Consider the following 22549-nt stretch of genomic DNA (forward strand, 5'->3'; position numbering starts at 1 on the left):
ATCCTCATAGAAACACAAGAGGGGCTCCTTCTGTTTGGTGCTTCGATAACATTATAATTCTCATACAATCTGAGTACCTTTCAGTAGTAAGTACATCAAGAAACATGACTAACATCCGTAATGCGAGATTTATCCCATCTTTCCCCAGAGGAGGAGGAGTAGCGCAGCAAAGCACTTGTGGTATATGTTTGCTTCATTTTAACTTATTTTTTAAAGGTAGGACATGACGATGCTATTTCTATCCTGGCACTGTGCATACGGAATGGAAAGTATCCTGAGGCTTGTGACCATCCTGAAATCCCAAGGATGTTACCATCCCTCTCCCGGCCTTGTGACCTTCTTCTACCAGATGCATCCGGTTGGTTTTCATTAATCTAATCCTCTGCCTTCACAGAGGGAACCTCTTCTTTCTGTCAGATCTCCTCAGCAGGTAACTATTGCACTTGTTTTGGTATAAAAATTTACCCGTCTTTGCCTGGGTAAGCCTAAAACATGCCTCTAGTGTTGCAATGCCCAATGAAACCAGTTTGAAGACACACAAAGACTGTGGCAGAGAAAGGAATGAAAACAAACTTTCTGGGGTCTTTGGGCTGGACTTATCCTAAAATGCTGTGTCTGAACATACATGGGTGTGCTAAAATCAAGGCAAGTATGATGAACCCTAGTGTTGGCTTTATTTAGCGGGCTGAATTAGTCCTGCTACCTGGACTGTAGGAGCAACTAGACCCCTGCATGCAGTCATGGCCTGTCCCTGATCCTCCTCTTCCATTTCTTTGACTAGAAAAGAGTTTTCTTTGGTCATCTTACTGTGCAGCAGAACCGAGAGGCCCTTGCTTAGAGCTCATATTACCAATTCCTTTCTAATTTATTAACCATTTATAAATAATTTAAGCTTGCTAGTACTCCACTGCTGCTCCTCTCTCCCCAGGCATGCTTTCATAAGTGAATTTGATCTCTGCTGGGACATCACTGAAAGTATCTGAGGAAAATAAAAGGTCTTTTCTTTGCTCAGTGGATGGGGTTGTTGGGGGAACGCATCTTAAAACTCCACGTGGACGTTGTCCAGAGTCGAGGTCTGTGAGTCGTGACTGGCCCAACCAGGCTGGCAAAGCCTCTTCAGCCTGATGAAGAGGGGGCTAACCGCTGACTTGATTACAGGGGATAAGTACTTTCACAGGAAGCAACTTTTTGGTAACTAAATGGCTCTTGGGGACCAAAAGCATGTCAGGAGCCAATGGCGCTCTTGTACCATTTGAAATATCACACCTTTGTAAAAGCACTCCTCTCCTGGGCTTGCAACGCAGGTCAGATGGGAGGCTGCTCCTGGGGTGTCAGCGTAAGTAATTAGGGGGTAGGGTAATTACGTGGCTGTGGTACGGTGGCAGGACACCAGTGTCCTTCATTGGCGGGGCCACCTGGAGTTCCTGCAGCATGTACACCTCTGCTCGTGTGCAGGATGCTGACACACGGGCCGTGGTTGCTGGTGCTGGGCTCAGTGTTGCAGAGCCCCTGGTGCGTCACGCTGGCGTCTTGCTCTCCCTGAGTGAAACGGCTGAGCGCTCTACCTCCTGCTGTCCTGGCACTTCCAAAAAGGTACAGGGGCACTTCCCTATACATCATAACAGGACACACAGATTCCATGCAGGAACTTCTAAATTTCTACTCTGGGTTTCCCTGCTTAATATCAACAACTGATTAATCCTAAGCAGTAGTTGAAGCCTGCTGGCAAGTTTATTATCTTTATTTTTAAAAATGATTAGGCTTTTTTTTTTTTTTTTTAAATCAGTCATAAAACCACAGTGTGGGTCCCCTGCTTCCTGACAGTACTGTGTAGGTTGGCTTGCTTTCAGTGTAAGTGACAGAGGGCACAAAATAAAAATAACTTTCACTGGAATGGTTAGGAACAGATAAGCTTTGGGGAGAGGAATGCTTTGATTTTAAATTAGATCCTAAAGTTAGCTGGATATGCTGCAGTACAACATAAGGGGGAAGCTTGCTGCGTGATCTGCAGGCTTTTGTGCTAGAGCTGTTGCGAGCTTTTAGCAATAGCAATGGCTGGACTGTCCTATTGGATTCCGATTCCCAGGGAAAACTATCTAGATAGAAATCTTAGCTGTCCTAATTAGAGAATACTTAATGATACACCATTTCTCTTTGCAATCTTCTAATTTGGGCTTCTTTATGTTACGAGAACTGGGTTCAGAAGTAGATGCTGTCTGTGGCTCGTGCTCCACTCCTGTGTGTGAGCGCAGCACCTGGCTCCAGCAGAGCCCTTGAGCTTTCCTGCGGGATTCGGGCATACAAAAGAGAAGGGGTCAGACCTTTTCAGCCCAGTCCTTTGCGATGCCATGATGCCTTCTGCAACGTGTCCCGCTGTCAGGAACCGTACATTGCACTGCGCTTACAGCAAGTGAGGAAAGGCTTCAAGGGGCCAGGCCTGATGCCATTCCCCTTCTACACCGCGTGACCTGGTGCTTCCTTCAGCGTGTCCACGCTGCAGTTCTGCTGTGGGTTTTTCTATAGAAATAACTGGCTCAGGCTCTGTGTGTCCATCTGGTAACTTTACATCTATGCGTCTCTGACTGCCTTTCCAGTACCTAAGAGCAGGGGCTTTAAAACCTGAGGTTTGGTGCTGTGAGACGGAGCTAGGAGAACTACAATAGCTGCTGCCCATGTTTTCTCTAGTACGAAAGCCTGGAGTAACTATTTTAACTTGCTCTAAGCTAGATAATCTGTCATGCACTGCAACCGCTGGAGACAACTACTCACAGCTGTGGCAGAGCAGGCAAAAGCAAAACCCTGTATGAGATTTGTGAACCCTAAAAACTCCACCAACAATACTGTGGGTTTTTTAAATGGGTGAGATTTCAAGTGAAGAATTAAGAGTCCGCAAATGTTTAGATGCTCGTTTTGTTTTACAGAACTGTTTTCATGCCAGTGATTGGAGATTGAAAAAAGATATTCCCCCACAATCTCTTCAAGACATTTAGTCTTAAAGAGATAACAGCATTAACAATACCTAGTGATTCACTGAGGCTTCCGGCAAAACTGATTCTATTGTATTCAAACCCATGAAGTCCCCTGTCATAAAGAAAAGGAATAAAACTGAAAGGTGAATGCCACCTCTGAGTTATCTAGGTGTTTAAATGGTAAAATACCCCCAGGTCTTTGCTTTTTTACATTTGTTCAAAAATAGTAGTAGCAGAATCAGCAAAAGTGAGTGACTTAGAAACAGCTGATGTCAAATTAAGAAAGTATTTAGAACTTCAGCTCCACGGGCATTTACATAATTTCCCAGCCATCTTCTTAAAGGATTATGGAAATAGAGGCAAAAGATACAGCAGCCTTTGAAATTGAATTGCTTTGGCTGTTAGGAGGAGTGTTTGTGGGAGGTAATTAGCCTTGAAAACAAGAAGCAGCATCTCAGAAAGTCTCTCTGCAAGCTTTGATGTTCCTGGCTCTGCGATCCTTTCCGCTGGGCAGAGGTCTAAGTTGAGGGTTTGAAGGCTCAGCAATGGATGCAGTGGGGGAAAACCTCACCTATCATAAATCCATGTCAAACCAGTGTGGATCGATGCCCTCACTAATGGGCTACTGTGCAGGGGGAACGAAGGGAAAGGTGAGAAGACAATTACCTTTCATCTTGATGCAAAATTCCCCCAATAGGTTTTCCAGCTCTGCTTCTATGGTACACATGTTCTGTGTTGGAAAAGAGAACAGTGAGGTCAGACAAACCCTCTTTCTGCATTTTTTTTTTTTTAAGGTCTATTTGGAAAGCAAAGCTTCTCTGCTAGACAGCTGAAAGATATTTTACAATGAAGTCAACCTGCCAGAGCCATCCTTGCTGTTTAGCTAGGTCTGGCCCTAAAAATGGCAGCTATGCCTGCTCGTCACGAAGCTGAATGTAACCCTGTGCTCTAATCCTCCTGTTGGCAGAGGGCAGTTGTGGCCCTTGAAGCGTAACCTGGTCACTGTCCCAGTCCTCTCCGGCCAGGACACGTGCCAGCAGCAGCAGCTCCGTGCCAGAGTGGCTCCCAGCATGTTTTTAATCTCTCCAGAAAAGGGGACTACATTAAGAAAAGAAAAAAGACTGTGGGAGACGGGTACCAGACCGTTTCCAGTTCTTCCTTCAGATTTCGGAAGGCTGTCACAGCTCGTGTGCTGAGATGTTTGCGACATTATTAGGCCCTTCCTCATCTACTGCCTGTTTAATAAAATAGACGCTGATCACAGCAAGTAAAACAGGATAGGACGCAGCAGATATCTGCGTACACATGGGTTCCAGCCAACCTGTCATCCCAAAAACCCGCAGGCTGGGAAGGACAAAGCTAGTACATATGTAAATTTGGGGCAGATTTATGTTTTTTTCTTGTGCAGCAGTTCCTGGGTATAACCCTGCTCTCATAGAGCATGAACATTACTATTTCAAGGAGCTCTTTGGGCCCATGTCACCCATCTCTGTAAGCCACCAGGTATTCACCTGACGACGAACAAAGAATTAATAATTCCTCTTTGCTGATTTTGCTTTTAATTCTTTTATCTGGATGAAATTCTCCCTGAAATCAGTGGCAAAGTTCCCATGGCCTTCAAAGAGCGCGAGAGCGACAGACTGAACGGATGAGGATGTACCTCTGTGTACTCCTTGTAACTCCTGTTGATTTCCGTTAGGCTCTCTCGAGCTGCTTTGCTGGCAGGAGACATTGCAAAGGCTTGCTTCATTTTGCTGGCACCATCGCAGAGACGTCTTTGGATACAATAGGCTTCATAAAGCTCATCCACCTAGTGGGAACAATGAGGGCGCATTGAAAAAAAAACCTGAGAAAACCCAACAAAATAACACCAACAAACAATGAAGTCATTTGCATTACAAGGAAACTCGGCCAGACTGTGAGATCCATTGGAAAGGGTGAGCAAATGAAGCTGTGATACTGTTACAGTCTAAAGAAACACAAGATAAAAATAACTTCCACTGTAAAAATCTCATCACAGCAACATCAGATGCTGCCAGCAATTCACCTGCTTGCCCTGCATGCCTTTAACCATTGCTGCTCCCTTTTGCCCCTGTCTGGGCTACCTACAGTTGTAACAGTAGGGCAGGTGTGCAGCAAGCTTCTCAGACACGTCGGTGCGGAGAGATCTTTCAAAACCAACTGCAACGTCCACACTGCCAAAGGGGACTGGACGCGTTAAATGGCACAGTTAATAGGGCCAGCGATGTCTTCTGTATTGCTAACGCCAGCCCTGGATCAGGACCGTTGCAATATTTGGCTACTAGGTAGCAATGGAAGCAGAGAGTGATTTTTTTGAATTCTCACTGCCCATCCTCCAGCAACTGGGAGTCATCAGAATCAGCACAGGTAAAGGGCTTAGAAACAGCTGATGTCAAATTAAGGAAGTATTTTTCAACTTCAGCCCCCAGGCATTCATTTAATTTCCTAGTCATCTCCTTCACATCCTTTGGCATGACTCAGGCACCCAACATTTAGTAAGCAGCCTGGAAGTTTCGTAAAACCTACTCACACGCTGTTTAAAGTCTCACCTGGATCTAGTTTCAGAGTGCGATGGATTTACACGTGTCTCATGCTTTAGTTTCCCTTTTCCCTCTAATCCCTGCACTGAATGTACACACTTACTCCACCTGACCTGTTTGGTTGGAGTCTACAGTGGTATAGCTGCTGTATATATGAGTGTGTATATATATAGAGAGAGAGAGATTCATATAAACTTAATCTGCCAGATACAGGAGATGTAAGTTTTCCAACCTGACTTTACCAGGGTGATGAGAAGAAAAGGAATAGAGAAAGCTGTCTCTTCTTTCTGCTTCTAATGTCCCTGCTAAGATAGGGCAGTATTTGTTTTTTACCTAGAATAACTTTTTTTCCTTTGTTATCTCTGACACCAAGCGATCGCCCTGTACCCCGTGGTGCTCATTGCTCACTAGTGAATTTTCACAGCAGAGTTCTGCCATATGAAAGCATCCAGCGCCTTGGCTTCCTCAGTCTACGACTTTGTGTTGCTGCATTAGAGATGAGCCTGACGTGATGATCCAGCCATGTTCCAAATCCCATTTTCCAAGCCTGCTTAACCTCTAATAAAAAGCACTGTGGCTTACTTGTTTGGAGTGGGACTGTTCTTCCTGACAGCTTCAAAGCCTTCGGTCAACTTTTACAAGGCTAGCTTGGATGCACGGTGGCTAAAGCCCCTGACCTGAGGGATCTCTCACCAAAACAGGGACCGCTTTGCAAAGTGAAAGAGTTCAGCCAAGGGTAATGGAGGCACAGGTAGCATTTTGCCATTTCAAAGTTATAAAAAAAGCTTCTGGGAGTCATATCCACTCCTATTTCTCTTGCAAGTCAGCAAGCTAAAGAAAGACAGCTGCTATAAATAGCTGTCACTTGGCATTTATCTCTGCCATCGGGGTGGAGTGTTAACCCGGGGCTGATGTCCTTCCCCTGCCCATGCAAGCAGGGAGAGGGCAGGCTCATCTTTCCCCCTAAGTACGTGGGGTCCTCTGCTGCACATCCCCTTTTCCTTGCTCTGCTTCCTGTACGGAGCGGTGGCCCTGGTTCGGTACAGCTGAAAAAGACCTTCTCTATCATTAGAAACAAAGATGTTTCTTTACCTGCCCAAGCCCGTAGGCTTGAAAGCAGCACAGCTCGGTTCCTTTTGTCTCTGTTGCTGTAGGTTACGGAAAGTGAACTGATGTACCCAGCGAGCTTGAGTAATACTGACCAGCGCTACCTCTTGCATTTGGTGCTTTTCAGTCCTATTATAAGCCCAGAAACCATTAGCTCTGAGCAGGCTGGAGTGGGAAGGGCCTGAATGGAAATGTTCTTTAAGCACTAATTTTGCCATTCATGTTGCCAGCAAGAGAGAAGGCGGTTTTGGGGAACGAAATTTCAGTCTATCGCCTGATGATTTATATATTTTTTTTCCGCTCCAAGAGTAAAAGAAGGCTGAAATTAAAAGGTTTGGATGGGTTGTCATAATTGGAGCACTTCAAGCTGTGCGAACGCTTTTCAAATGACTCTCAAAAGACATTTCATCCATCAAAAATAATTCATTCTTTTGTCAGGCTCAGAAAAGCAACTAATCGCTAGCAGATATGTTTATAAGTAAGAGAATACATGCCATGGATTTTGTCCAGCTATAAAATGTATTAGTATAAATCACAAGTACCTCTACTGACTATTCTCACCGATGTAATCAAGTGGATGTGGGCCCCGAACCACGCAGCAAAAGCTTTAGCGGTGAAATCCAGGAACAAATCCAACCTAGCTGCTGTGTACAGTAGAGACAACTGCTAAATTAAATTACTTTCAGATGCAACTCTCTTTCTACCTACAGTTTAACAATAAGCATGGGGTGAGATAGACTTTTCCCAGCAAGCGTCCGACCCTATCCTCTCTCCCTGTACCTAAAAGCGGGTGGGAGTGTCTCGGGGCACGGCTGGACCCCAGGGGCTGCAAACCATGTGGAGACCCTTTCTTTGGCTCCGACCACCAGCCCATCGCAGTAAAAATACCAAATCTGGGAGAGGCTTCGTCAAGGCGGTCTCCCCGGAGTGGAGGGGCAGCAGGAGGCCAAGGGTTTGTTTTCCTAATAACATAGGAGCAGATGCAGAAGAAAGATGATAGGAGCCCTCGTTACCTTGCTAATGTGGAACTCCAGCCTTCTCATGTATCTTTCGACCGCTTTGATTTGCTGAAGGAAAGGAAGAGGCAGAGGGTGAGGCACACTTAAATGAATCAGTAAGACACTGCCACGCTAGTTCTGCTCAGGTCTTCAGGTCCCCATGAGGCTGAGAAACTCCTCCTTAAAACATGCAGGAGAGTTTCATTGCCCGTGAATCTGGATCAGCTGTCCCACCTTACTACCATTAATCTGCTAACAAAAATGGAGCTCACCGATGTCTGCACCTGATGTATTTTTGAACAAAAAAGAGGTTTTCTTTGATGGGATTTCCCTAGTTTTTTGAATTCTTTAAAAAAAAAAAAAAAAGGATCAGAACTTTTTTAGCTCAAAATTATTTTGAGTACTTTGAAAACCTGTATTAAAATTGGTTTCGCATTTCAAAATCCATTCCCTTCCTCAGCAAACTGGTTTTGACAGCAAAACCAAACCTTGGCATTTTGTCTGAAAAAAAGCCAGACTTGCTCAGGAAACGTTTTTGAAAGCTTTCCTTTTGTTTCACCCAAATTTTCCTGCGGGGGAAAAATATTTTCAATTTTTCAGTTTTTCCATCCTCAGAACTGGCAGGAGCAGGGACGAGCTGGGGCTTGACCCAGAGCTGGCAGGGTGAAGTTGCATGAGGCGATGGATTTAATGTCTGGCAGCTGACAGCAGATAGGAGGTCTCACTCCTCCGCCTCCCTCTTTCCCTGGCAGGGGTCTTCCTCCTTCCTGGCACCCATCCCAGAGCCAGTTTAACTCGACAGAGCCCAGGGAAGGGCTGATGGGGTAAGTCTGATGCCGGATTAGTGAGCACAGTTGGCTGGGGGAAGCACCAGGCAATACCAGAGCCCCTGGGAAGAGGAGGGGAGTGGAACTTCTTCCTTCACAAGTGCAAACTGGCAGGTAACTTCTGCCTCGATGGTGTTTGCCTGGATGGCAGGTCCGGCTGAGAGAGGTTTCCCATGCCACCTATGTACGTCGTACGGATACTAACGCTTCTTTGCAAAACCAGTGTCAAAGAGGGTAACGTACCTTATCCAAATCATACAGGACTCCCTGCAACAGAGAAGATGAAACTGTGATTAATTTTGCAACTTAACAGCACTACAAGAAAGTAATGTTTGTCAGTCAACAGAAATCACGAGCAAAGCCAGGGCTGGAAGAAAAGAAGAGCATCAGTGCGAATTCCCTATATCCCGCTCCCACCCCCCGTCTTCTCCAGCACCTCGAGGGGTTTATTGCGCATCCACACGATGAAAAAAGCGTGACACGTACCAGGCGTGAGTTTCTTTTCATGTCTTTTAACTGAGTAGTCAACTTATCCAGCTCCGTCTGGTGAACTTCCAGATACTCGCTGTGAACACAAACCAGAGAAGGGAGGCATGAGCCCTGCAGCACATACCAAGCTGGCTGCTGACCATCCTAAAAGAAAATCTGCGCAACAAATGGCTGTCCTCATTGGATCTGTTTTCAGACAAAAACTCATTTACGTTGATCTGTCCTAAAAGCAGCTCCCTGCTGCCTTTTGGGGAATAAATAGGAGCCACTTATTTAGCTGTGTTTAAGAGCTCGGTGTTCTCTTTACACTGAACAACCAGTTTCAAGTCAGCTTATCTGCTGCTTATTTTACGGGCTGGTGCCTTCCAATTGCTGCTCTTGTATCCAGCTGGTAAAAAACCTGTTATCATCTGGGATCTTATCTTAAGGGCAATACAAGCCTCTGATAGGACTCTAGGAAATTCGGAGGCAAAAAACGTTGAAATCCCAGCTTTTGGGAGCTTTCCTAGCAATTGGAGTGGAAATGGGATTCTGCTCCATTTCCCATACAACTATTTCACATCCTAAGTGTTACAAACCAGGCTCCAAGACGTTTATTTTCCTTTCCTGTGATTAAGGATCCCTGTGACATGTTTCTCTAGGCTCTAAAATGTCACGGAAAGCTTCACTCAACAAGCAAGGATAAAGGCTCTTACTCCAGGCCATTCTTCAGGGCTCGATAGACCTCTTCCATCCTCTTAGGCTGGGGCTCTTTGGGCGTGGTGCTGTTCTTATGGCCCAAATTATGCATTTTCTTCACCTTTGCTTGGGGCTTCTTAAGCGCAGAGGAATTTTCAATAAAGGAGTTACACCTGCAAAATGAACATTAAAGAGGAGGAAACCCCTATAAATCATAACAATCTCAAAGGAGCGTAGCATGAAGAAATCTTCTGATATTATCTTTGCTAGCAGACATGAATCTGCTTCTGTGCCTGCCAGTCAAAGAACTGCATTTGTTTACAGGTTAAGAGGTCTGAGCGGTCTGGGACACGCGCTGTCAGCTTTTGATGTGCCAGTTGCCTTGCCGAGATATGACTGCTGGTCTGGAAACGCTGGGCTGATTCTGAGGCTCATCAGAGATTTCTCTGTCTTATACCATGCCTGTCCCGCCTCACATTGCTCAGCCACAGCCATAGAAGGGCTGAGCTTCGTCCAGGTGCTAAAGGCAAAGGGGAGCCCAGATAATCATGGAATCATAGAATGTGTTGGGTTGGAAGGGACCTTTAAAGGTCATCTAGTCCAACCCCCCTGCAGTAAGCAAGGACGATCTTCAACTAGATCAGGTTGCTCAGGGCCTCATCAAGCCTGGCCTTGAATGTCTCCAGGGATGGGGCCTCCACCACCTCTCTGGGCAACCTGTGCCAGTGTCTCACCACCCTCATTGTAAAGAACTTCTTCCTAATGTCTCATCTAAACCTACCCTGCTCGAGTTTAAAACCATTGTCCCTCATCCTATCGCTACATGCCCTTGCAAACAGCCCCTCCCCAGCTTTTTTGTAGGCCCCCTTCAGGTACTGGAAGGGGCTATAAGGTCTCCCCGGAGCCTTCTCTTCTCCAGGCTGAACAACCGCAACTCTCTCAGCCTGTCTTTGTAGGAGAGGTGCTCCATCGCTTTGATCATCTTTGTGGCCCTCCTCTGGACCCGCTCCAACAGGTCATGTCCCTCTTGTGTGCTGAGAGCTCCAGAGCCAGACACAGTAAAGGTAAAAGTAAATCTCAGGTGTAAAGCCTGGGGGCTCCTAAGGAAGATTGGGGCTCAGTTAAGAGCATGTCTGGAGGACACCATCACACCACTGGTCTTGAGCATGTACCATAGGTATCCCCGTACAGCACAGGGAGGATGGTTGTGCTACATGTAGGTGCCTCTTTGGTGATTCTGTTGGGGGTTTGTCAGCATCTAACAACCATCACTGACTTGAGCTGACGATGGGAGGCGACCCTTTGCCTGCCATTCCTCCTCCATTGCTAACTGGTGGTCTGGAGACTTTACGCAAGTTAAAATTACTTGTAAAGTAGCCCCTGGGGGCATCAGGGACTTGTTGACTTGGTAAATGCCTGACTCAAAGCCCTAAATCCTAGCTAAATGGTGGTGCAAGGAAAGGCTTTGCAGCCAAGCTCTGCCCTGTTTCCAGCAGGGCATGAAGGCAGCCCTGCAAAGGAAAAAAGAGTTGTTCTGAATTCATAGCAGTGCGGCAATGACAAAACTGTCTTTTGGGTAGCAACGGTCTTAAGTTGGGGGCGGTGGGAAATGTATCATGCTCCTGCACATTTCACATGCTGAAAAGATCACTGCATAAGTTTGTAAATTAAAACGATTATCCGAAACTCTCTCACAGCTCTGAGACACGCGAGGAAGCCCTGCATTAATGGAGGAGAGGCAAACAGGCATTTGGTAGCTAAGGCAGAGGGCAATAGCTTAATTATACAAACAATAGAGAGAGATATTTTAGCCTAGAAGACTTTCTTTTGCAATCAGAGAGGAGGCTGTCTTCTCTCGGCTCTTTTCCACCTTCACCCTCCCTTAGGGCCTGATTTGGAAATTCCCCTTAGAGAACACAGGACTTGCCTGGAGCGTCTCTCTTGAAGCCCGCTGAAGCCAGCGAAGGACTGGCTTCTAATAATCCCATTAGGACCTCCTGGAGAGAATGAATGTGATCCTATTGACATGATTTCGGGCAGCCTGGAAGATATTCCTGAAAAAAGAACAGAAAGCAGGTCAGTGACGACGGAGGGTAAGAGGCGGGCAGTGAGGCAGGGACTGCCTGGTGTCCATCAGGCATGGTAAAGGGTAACTGAACCCCACGAGGGGGCGTGAACCAGGGCACAAATCTGTTTGCATTGCCAAACTGTCCCACCTAAAAAATAAAATAGTCCCATTTTCACTTCTGACTTACATCCCAGGGTCTACTGAAAACATGCTGGAGACACAAAGAGGGTCTGGATGTGGGACTAGAAACCAGATGCTTCAGCGTGCTAATCCCAGTGCCATCCCCAATTTCTACTGTGCCCAGCATGCTTCTCCCCCAGCCCTTCTGTCCCCATCTGCTACATCGAGGTGTCCCGGAGATTATTTTGGGAGTGTGCAGAGGCCTTGAGGGGCACTCACCATCACCACAAAGTGTTATTACATATATTGAAATTAAAAAAAAAAAAATAAAAAAAAAAAAATAGGGTTCGTTCAGCACGAATCAAGTCCTGCAGCTCCCCTCCGAGCCTTGCTCGTTTTCCCCGTGGCTGTTCCCGCCTGGCTGCTGAGAAGGAAGATGCAGTGGGTGTACAGGCAGCCACGGCATGTCGTGATGAGAGACGGATGCTCTACACCACAACAACCTCCAGGCACCGTACGCTCTGCATTTCACGTGTTCGGGGAAGGTGGGGGGAGTGTGTGTGTGTGTGTGGGTGCTCAGCACCCTGGGAGGAAACCCTTACTCTGTATGTGCTCATTTTCAACGCCCAGCTCAGCATCTGCACCAAACTAAGGTGATTTCAATCCACTCACAAAGAAATAGTAAACAAGTGCTGTGGTTCACAACAGCTCCATCAGCTTGCTGCTGCCACGAGGGGCAAGGGGGATGCCTCCCTTTTCCTTTCCTCCTTGATCCGCTGTTTTCCTTGTCTCGACCCCAGCGCTTGCTGCCCTCGGCAGAGAATGAAGCAGATTTTTCTGCTGCCTTGGTTTTGTACTGCTCTGGTGAGGGGAATGGCCTCACCGAGCCGTCTGAGGAGCTTCATGACCAGTTGAGGCCAGGCAGCAGGGCAGGGAGCGGGAAGGGAAGGGGGATGCTGGAGAAGAGGGTACTGGTCCTCAGGTGCTGCTCCTCCATCCCGCAGGACCCGTCCTCTCACCACCTCCTTCCTTCCCAGGGTGCCAGCACAGCTGCTAACGCCCTTGCACTGCGAAATGGATTGAGAAACTAGGCCAGCTTAAAAATAACCTGACAAAAAATGAAAAAGAGAGATCTTTCTTTTTAGATATTTTGTTTCCCCCCATTTATTTTAAAAGCTGGACCTGTCCTGCCCCGTGCCCCCAGTTCATTGCACTCCGAACAGCTGGGTGAGTTTGGTGCCGAGGCAGGATGGCGTGGCAGCGGCTGGAGCTGATGCTCTCCAAAACCACGACCTACGGGGACGAAGGGGTGACAGCAAGTCTAAACCCCCATCTCATCCTGCAGATGAGGAACGATCACAAGAGCCCACAAAACCAGCCACTTCTGAAAGGTACGGATTTGCAACGTAAGCCTTCGCAACCGAACATATTTATTAAAGATAAGCACCAGAGCTACATGGTGCCTGCATGGCAAACACTCACCGGAGAAAGCAAACACATGGAGAAATGTTGTGTGCTGTCCAGTTATGTTTAATTTGCCGCACCAAGCTGGGCAAATATTCTTTGAGGTGACATTTGGCGTGGTGGTGAACTACCGCTTCTCCCTGGAGAGGACGGCATTGCCTGCAGAGCCACTTTCTGCAGGAATATTTCTGCAAGAGCTCCACCAGAAATATTTCTCCCAGTCCCAGCATTGCCAGCACTACTGGTAATGTGAAATTTTCTCTAGTGCACAATCAAAACAGTGCTAATCTTTCTGTTTCTGAAGCAAGAGCTGGTCCCCTGTGACTGGACAGCCCTCAGAGGTACCACCTGGGCTGCAATTAAGGCCAGTTTTCTCCTCCACTGTGGCCAGCAGATAATGATGCTCCACTGTTCGTGTCCCCGGCTGAGGTGGGCCACAGCGTGTCCAGCTCAGAGCCATTTCAGCTTATCCACAGCGAGGATAAACCCTTGGGATAAAGAAGCCGCTCTCAGGCAGACCAGTGCCATGAGCATCCACACCAGGCAGAAACCCACGGCCAGGAGAGACGGAGGAAAGGGAGAGGGTGGGAGCAGGAGGGTCTGGGGAGCAGCTGCACCTCACAGGCTCGGCAGAAATTGCCGTGAGGACACGCTTTGGCTGACTCACACAGGGATAAACATGCTCCAGCCACAGATACTTGAGCCTTCAGTCAATGAGAGCCCAAATTTGGCCCAACACCCATCCCTAGCTCCTTAAGGCTCTCAGCACACCTCTGCAGGGCTGAGCTCTGCTCAGGCTTCCTGATACCCAGCACTTGGCAGAAGCCACTTTGCAGCTGCCAGGGTCAAACCTCGCATCCCTGGAGACGGTACAGCTTCTACCCACGGCAGCTGATGTCTAACAGTCCGAACCCCACCGGGAACCAGGTCCCGAGAGACAAAGCAGAAACCACTCGATCGCAGTACTCTGGGATCCATGCAGCAAGTTCCCTTTGGTTTTGCAAATAATCTTAAAACAGTTACAGTGTGTGCTGTGCGCTCCCATTTGCATCCAAGGACTCACATTAAAAGCTGGGTCCAGAGTGCCAAGGAGCAGAAAATCCCTTGCAAGTGTTCAGCACTTGCCCTGTTTGACAGGATGATTAACACCCCCCCAGACAGCATCTGGAGACCTACAAGGGTAGAAGGTAAACAATGCTGACAGTCAGAGAAGATTTAACTGCGTAAACATCAGCTGTTCCTCCTCAGCAAATAAGGGGAATAAAACCAAACTTGAAGTTGGGTCCTGGCCCTGACCACATTGGCAATAAAAATGTAATTACTTTAGATTCAAAGCTCTTGTCAAAACACTAACACCTTCCACTCGATGAATATCTTCTGTATTAATGTGAATGAAAGACGAATGGGTTTCGCTCCAAACAAAATCTTTATGTCCATATGTGTATGTGTGCACACATACTGCAAGTCTTTAAGTTTTCTTTTGCTGTGGAGAAATTAAAAAAAATAATAATTTTGGAGAAGGAATTTAGTTATTTATTTCATTTATTTTGCCCAAGCACTCACGGCTTTGCAATGCTTTAGTAGCTAAGGCTTTCCTCAAGATACCAGAAGGAAGTGGGAAAGAAGTGCAATTGAAATGCAAATTGAAGACGTGCCAGGAGCTACTTCTGCTTTGCTTTTGCGTAAAATGGTCAGAAATTAGAGCCCAGATAGGCTTGTGCTCTCTCTCTCTATTATATAAAATCTTGGTGATCAATGTATGTTTAATTTCTGTACTGACACAAACTGTGATAAAAGGAGGTAACGGAGTCAGAACTGATGAAATCTCCCAGTTCGGTCACTTTTCAGTTTGTCAAGTTTAGAGGTTGACTCTATTGTACAAACGCAATCTGTTCTTAAGATTTAAACTTATTTTGCTGACATCTCAGATATTTCCAACTGACCTCACAAAATCGCACCGGCTCTGCCTAGCAGCAGCAGCCCCTTAGCCCAGACTCATGCAGACAGGGGTTGCATACGAGCACCGCGTCAATGGATTATTTATCATACCTACATCTAGCAAATACACTTTGAGCGATGAGTATTTGTCACATCGTTGTAATACACTTTGTAGAGGGGGATTTATTTTCCTGTCTCTTGAACGATTCACGGGCCTCCACGCTATCAACTAAATAAACCAACCTCTGAAATTAATAACACATTTGGATTCTGATTATACGCATAGATGTAGTCACTAGTGTAATTTCAATAAGGCTCAGCCCACAAGGACTTACCCAGATCTCTTGTTGACCTGACCAGTGTCCCTATAAATGAACACTACCAAGGGGACTTTGGTGCTACTCCAATGCAGTGACCAAGTTTCTAAGTCTGCACTTCGTAGTTACCTGATACAATGCTACTGTCTTCCAGATACAGTATGCATTTTGCTCTCAATGTAAGGCATATTGCACATTTATACAGTATTAAATGCTTTTGAGATTCGAGAGATCCTCCTCAGCAATGGATGCAATGAGTATGCTTACATTTTTAAATCTATACAGCTAACGAACCACTGATGTTTCTTTTTAAAAAGTCACCAGTCTGCTTACTGCTAATATAAGCATGTGCTGTGTAGGAGCATAATTAATATAATTAGTATTGCCCATGGTAAGTGCACAGTAGATGAATGATGAGCCCATCAGCAGAGTCGAGGGATAAAGTGAAATCCTATCAGTACTCTTTCTCTGCCCTATTCTCTGACATCTTGCAGCAGGGAATGGCAGATAATTGATGATGTCTCTGTCCCCAGGGAAATAAAAGTCCCCTCTCTCCTTTCAGTCCAGAAACGGGAAAACAGCTGAGCCTGAGCTAATGAAAGGGGAAGGGACCGTCGAGCCCATCACTTCCACAAGGCTGCCCTCCCGTCATCACCCTCAGCATGGACCCCCACCTCCCATAATGCTGAAATATTTGATAAACCACGTGGACTTCAATCCAAGCTAAGAGAGGGGAAGAAACACGTTTGCTAAATCTAGATTGACTTTCACATGGTCCCTTTTTGTTTTTTCACCATGACTGATCTGGAGGTGATATTTCTTGTTCACCACAGGATGAGGGGAAGTTGTTTTTGCTACACGTGCTAGCACCCATGTAAAGCTGCGATACCTGTGCCAGTGGTGATGGTGCCCTGGATTCCTCCTGTAGCAGCTACAGTTATGGCTTTGGGTCCAGGGTTTGCTGGAGGGTGTTAGGGAGCCGTCTGCAGCTGAGTGTTCATGGAATAGAGGCTTCGAGGACACTTTGGGATTATGTATAATCCTTGATTAAATGGGAATGGGGAGTAGGACTCAATGACTGAAGGGAGTCTTGATAATCCTTTGTTCCTATCTTTTTGTGTGTGTGTGACACATGTTTCAAGGCCCATTCTGTACCTAAGGAGCTGCAATCCCTACAGTGAGAGGGTTTGTTTGCTGTTGCTTCTGTTGATCTGTGGTCTGCAGGCTGTCCAATAAAATTGGGTGATAATTATTTAGGTTAAGCTAAAATGCCACTAAACTGATGCGAGTGCATTGCTACAGCAGTCAACTGATTCTGTTTTGCATGCTAGGAACATTTCTTACTTACAGACCCGGGGTATGTCCAACAAATGAACTGGTACCTTCTTGAATAATGGAAGAAGTGATTACGTTCCTCTCTTCTCTGTGTCAAGGTCTATGTTCTGCTTATGAGACTAGCTGACCAGTTTACAAAGCTAAAAATTTTTAATGGCAATAAGATCCCATTTAGGAGCATGCATCTCCAAAAGAAAAAATCCAATAAGGGAAGAAACTGATTATATCCTAGAAGTCATGTCCTCCTCCCAGACAGCCAATTCTTCCCGTTCTGCACTCATAAACCCAAAGAGCACAATTCAACTCTAAACTCAGTCAGGCTCAGTTCAACGCTAAACTCCTTCAGTACGCCTTCAGCTGGTGTCGCTTGCTTTTGTAGCCTAAAGTCTAGTCATTTTTAATATTCATTTTCCAACTTCTTCCTTCTCATTTAATTGAATCACCCTGGCAATATGAGGCCTGCATGGCCAGTAGCCCAAACAACCACCTGGAATTTATGGTTTCCATGTTCCCTAGACTCCTAGGAGGCACAGAGGTATGCATCTTGGATGATAATGTAGACATTCTTGTGCATGTTTTTTTAATATAAAAATTTGACAATAATATATGGGTAAGAGCCCTCAGGTGCATTATAAAATCTTTCACTAGAAATTTAATTCTTTCATAAGGGTTTTTACATTTTTAGGACAAAAACTGTTAGGCATTAGTGCACAAGCTCATAACTACTGAACATGCCAGGAACATTTCCGTGGGATGGGATCTCCTGGAAGCCCCTGTCGAATGGTGTCTTCTGTTGGCCACTGGATTACATGAATGAAGACTTTCATGGCACATTTTATGCTCCCAGTGACTGGGCTGCTATTTCCTTGTGCAGGGTAGCATTTGCCAGAGTTGTACAGACATGTGAGCTCCATCTGAAGAACTATTCTTGGTTGCCAGAACAAAATCATGTGCATTTGTTCTATCAAAGTCCAAGGCTATGAGATATTCCTAAATAGCAGCATATGGCTACACTGACAAGCACACTTCCCAAGCCTACATCAGTCGGTGAAAGGCCAGCAGATCTGTGAGCTTCAAATGTTAATTTTAGCTTACAGAAAAAGAGCCACATGGGCTTACCAGCATGGCTGCGTAGAGCAGTATTGTACACAGAAGGAGCTATGGCCGAGACGGCTCCCTCTCCTTCAAATGGGAGATGTGGGAGCATCTGAGTCATGCTTGGGTGGCCATCAAAGATGTTGGTAGCCATGTATTCCTGCCTCAGGACAAGGAGGCAAACTTCTGCTCCATGTCTTGCAGCAACAAGAATCTTAGTTTAACCCACCGCAGCTCATCCTACCATCACTGGCAGCCTGAGGTGGGTCTCTTCCCCCACCATGGACATCCAAGCCAAGCCTCTCACGCTGCCAACTATCCAGCGGGGTCTCTCTGAAGGCTTGTGCTCACTTTTCACTGATGGCTTTATCTGCGTTAGTGATGCCTGCAGTGATTCTTTCTTTTATTAGTTGTATTTCAATACCTTCAGTTTGGGTGGATTCAGCTTTTACAATGCACAAAGAAGTGTTTATGTAACTCATGCATCTTTTATAGCTCTACTTAAGCCCATAGCTGGGAGCTTTACTTTGTCATGCAGAAATCCCTGCGAGCGAGTACAAGCCACCGTTACCTGTTCCTAATAAATGAAAACATTAGCTTTGGGTACCAAATTTTAGCTTTTGTTTCAAATACTGTTTTTCCCAAGACTTGATACTAATAGCAAGACTTGTACTTTATGGTCTCATTTCCGTAAGAACATTTTTTATGTTGTACGTAAGGACATTTTCAACTCAAATACTACAGTATTTGCTAGCTCATCACTAGACACCCTGAGCAGAAACACAAGTTGTCTACCATCTGGAATAGCTCATGCTGTTTGTTCTGCTTCTCCTACCCAAACTGGATTAAGTACATAAACTAAAAAAGCAATAATAAGAGTAATAAGAAGAAAGCTAACAATCCAGGTCAATAGCAAAATGGTAAAGACTCTGTGGCTGTAAATGTATAGGACTTGATGCTCCCACAGCAATATAGCTCCATCCATTCAGTAAGCCGTGGTCGTCTTTCACACCAGCCTAGGTGCCAAAGTCTAAGTGGGGACTTTTCATTTCATATTTTATTTTTACTGTAAAATGTGCATTTGGCTCTAACTCTCATCAACTCGCACAGAAATACTGACTGACAGTGGCTAAGGCAAAGCAGCACCCCTTCCATCTTGTACCACGATGACCTTGCTTCCTGACCTTTTTGTAGCTACTTTTTTCACCAGAGCTCTTGGTACATGCCCCGTTTCCACAGCTGGGGAGTCACAAACTGCTCTTCCCTCTGCTTAACCTCCCCTCGGAGAAACACCTACAGCACCGCTCCTTACCCTTGGTACCGCACGTGCCGAAAACACAAGGAGAGGGAGATGCAAATGAGTCATTTCGCCGTAATAAACCCCAGGAAAATAAATTTGATCCTAAATGGCTCCTGCGCACGACAGATGGGTTCGTGGTAGCTGATCTCATTTTTTGCAGCTCCAACGTTTGTTCGGCGCTGGCAGCTGGAGTGAGCGTGCGCAGGAACCCTGGGCCATGCCCTCCCTAATGTCTGTCCCTTGCAGCAGCACGAGGAACACAGAGCGATCATTTTCAGCTGGCATTCATGGAGACAAGCAAAATTTGGTCTTTAACAGTACATATGAGCGTGGCTGAGGGATCAGAATCCAGCCGCCTAATCGGATTTGACGTTCATTCATTTCAAACCCACCCCGGTATGCAGAATTATCTTTGATTAGAAGTCAACTCCAATTCTACTCGTCATTGATTATTCTTTATGTCAATTAAAGATTTAATTAAAAACAAAGCCACCCTGCCATTCAAGTGACAGCAAATAATCTAAAGAAAAAGCATTTCTGAAAATCAACTGAGAATGATCTCTGCGTGCTTCAAATCCACCTTGCCCCAAATCCGTAACAGGGGTTCAGCGCAAGCAACCTGCGCACGTGGTGGATCACCCTGTCATTTTGGCAGTGTGACGCAATAGTAAAGGTGGAAGGCTTTGTGCTGCTCTGTTATCTTTCCCTATATTAGGAGATAAACTACCAGGAAGGATCTTGTGAGAAGGAGTAAGACTAGCAGGATGCAAAACGGGCTGTGGGAATCGCTCCGTCTAGCAGCAGCCTGGCGACTTCTCTACCTCTTTCGGCATATGCCACCGAACACTGCCCGGTTGACAACACGCATTGGGTGGAATTTCAATTTGTCCGCTCCGATCACAAAAAGCGAGCAACCTATTGGGCACTGTTGGAAGCATTAGCAGCAGGGGAGGCCTCGGAAACCACGAGTGGTGCTGGTGGTCTCCCTTGTCCCTTACTGACCAACAGTAACATTTGGACGAGCCCGTAAGATCTGAGAACAAGTGGGGTAAGTCAGCCCCACTATCTATGTCAACAGATGCAACTCTGGTGGGAATCTTTTGGCAAAATCCATGATGCCTCTGAGCAAGTGACCTAAATTCATGTGTCAAGTGTAAGCAGTGGAGTGGCTTCATGTTCTCAGACTGTGTAAGCAATGAACATAAAAACCCTCTCACTGACAGGAGAGAAAAGCAATGACCCAGCAGTGTTTAATAGAAAATCATCCTTAAGAGTGCTGTGTTCTCTTAGTACTTTGCACCCGTATTTCTGCTGTTTACAACCCTCGCTTAATGCAGATGGCAGCAGCACGGGCAAGGACAGCAGTCGGAGGCTACTGCCTCCTTTTATCTGCAGGAAAATAAATGCATCAAGTAAACACGTGTAGGATGGTTTAGGTAACCAGTGGGCTGCTCTAGAGATTATTTGTTTTGCTTCAGCCAAGACAGACCAACTGTAGCTGTACTTGGTATCCACTCCAGGTACGCTCTAATATAAGCAAGAGTGAGCTAAATTAAACAAATAGGATAGGCTTTTCATCCCTGAAAGGAAAGTAAAACATCATTGTTGTCAAATCCTTTCAGTCGCTAATGAGATACAAAGGCTGTGCTGCTCCTCTTTAAATAGGTGGGATTAGGGTGACTTAAAACGCCTTGGATGTTTATATGATTGTTCTATTTCAAGGGTTGTCTTAATGGCACATCACTCACTAAAATATTGGTGAAGATACATCGCCCCAGGTTTTAGGACAGAAGATCTTTAAAGCTGGATGTTCTTGTCCCAGACAGGAGCATTGCAGCAACGGATTTATTTAATCTTTTTGACACCTCACAAGTGTGGCCATTTCAAGAGCATTGCCATAAAAGTCCTCTGTTACTTCTTTTATATTTGGCTATAGCATGTGTCTGAAGCTCTCTTCTAGTACATCAAGTAGGTGAACACTGTCCATGCACTACCAAGAGAGGCTGTGTGCTCTGATGTAACTCGTGTCTCTCGGCTTCAGTTCATTTAAATTCAGAACTTGAATCTTGTGCTAGAGAAGATCTTACATATATGACTTTTAGAACTTTTCTTTAAAGTTATGGCTGAGGCTATTATTCTTCTGGTTAAAGCATTTTAATCTTTAAAAACTCTCAAGGGTATAGGAGACAACAGTGCATACCTAGTACCACCAAACAGCCTAACCTTCTCCCAAACCACCCCCATCTTCTCTACCCATACCCAGGATCATTAAAGGAGCTGTAAAAAGCAGCTGAAAGAGATTTGATGCAGGATGAAGGGGTGAGGGGAGTCTGTGCTAGGTAGAGGGTCACTCTTGGAAAAGCTTGTGTTAATGACCCTGGTACCGGAGAAGAGATCTGACAACCAACAGGGCAGCTGAGCAACACCAGGAACGCGACTGCTGCGTGCGGCTGCCAGAAGGCACAGGTATCCCAGCTCCCTGACCCACAATGCGGTTTTACACTGAGCGGTTGCAGCCCACCAGCACAAAAAAGCAGGACATCTTTATAGATACACAAGTGTTTACAGGAACCGCTTGAAAAAAATACCTACAATTTTATGGAGAACTGCTCTCCTTGCCGCCGCTTTCTGAAATCACATTTCATTTCAGTAGTGATCAGGTTGAGCCGGCCATGTGCGCTCGCAGCCCAGAAGGCCAACCATATCCTGGGCTGCATCAAAAGCAGCGTGGCCAGCAGGTCAAGGGAGGTGATTCTGCCCCTCTACTCCACTCTGGTGAGACCCCATCTGGAGTACTGCATCAAGCTCTGGGGCCCTCAACATAAGAAGGACATGGACATATTTGGAGCGAGTCCAGAGGAGGGCCACAAAAACGATCAGAGGGCTGGAGCACCTCTCCTGTGAAGACAGGCTGAGAGAGTTGGATTTGTTCAGCCTGGAGAAGAGAAGGCTCCGGGGAGACCTTACTACCTCCTTTCAGTACTTAAAGGGGCTTATAAGAAAGATGGGGACAAACTTTTGCAGTGCCTGCTGTGAAGGCGTAAGGGCTTTAAACTAAAAGAGGGAAGATTCAGACTAGATAGAAGGAAGAATTTTTTTACAATGAGGGTGGCCCAGGTTGCCCAGAGAGGTGGTAGATGCCCCATCCCTGGAACCATTCAAGGTCAGGCTGGACGGGGCTCTGAGCAACCTGATCTAGTTGAAGATGTCCCTGCTCATTGCAGGGGGGAAGGGGGCCATTGAACTAGATGACCTTTAAAGGTCCCTTCCAACCCAACCTATT

General features: G+C 46.0%; 1 protein-coding gene across 2 annotated transcripts in view; it reads right to left on the bottom strand.

The window, feature by feature from the left end:
• RIPOR2 (RHO family interacting cell polarization regulator 2) overlaps nt 1–22549 on the bottom strand; it is a 72172-nt gene that overhangs the window by 25548 nt on the left and 24075 nt on the right. For both annotated transcript variants that reach the window (XM_054191002.1, XM_054191001.1), the window contains exons 2-8: nt 11557–11683; nt 9647–9802; nt 8949–9027; nt 8706–8729; nt 7651–7704; nt 4630–4779; nt 3636–3699 (exon numbers count right to left, since the gene is read on the bottom strand). In XM_054191002.1, the coding sequence (XP_054046977.1) occupies nt 3636–3699; nt 4630–4779; nt 7651–7704; nt 8706–8729; nt 8949–9027; nt 9647–9802; nt 11557–11683 (654 nt within the window). The remainder of the gene's footprint in view (nt 1–3635; nt 3700–4629; nt 4780–7650; nt 7705–8705; nt 8730–8948; nt 9028–9646; nt 9803–11556; nt 11684–22549) is intronic.

This window comes from Rissa tridactyla, chromosome 2, assembly GCF_028500815.1.
Source record: "Rissa tridactyla isolate bRisTri1 chromosome 2, bRisTri1.patW.cur.20221130, whole genome shotgun sequence".
Classification (NCBI taxonomy): Eukaryota; Metazoa; Chordata; class Aves; order Charadriiformes; family Laridae; genus Rissa; species Rissa tridactyla.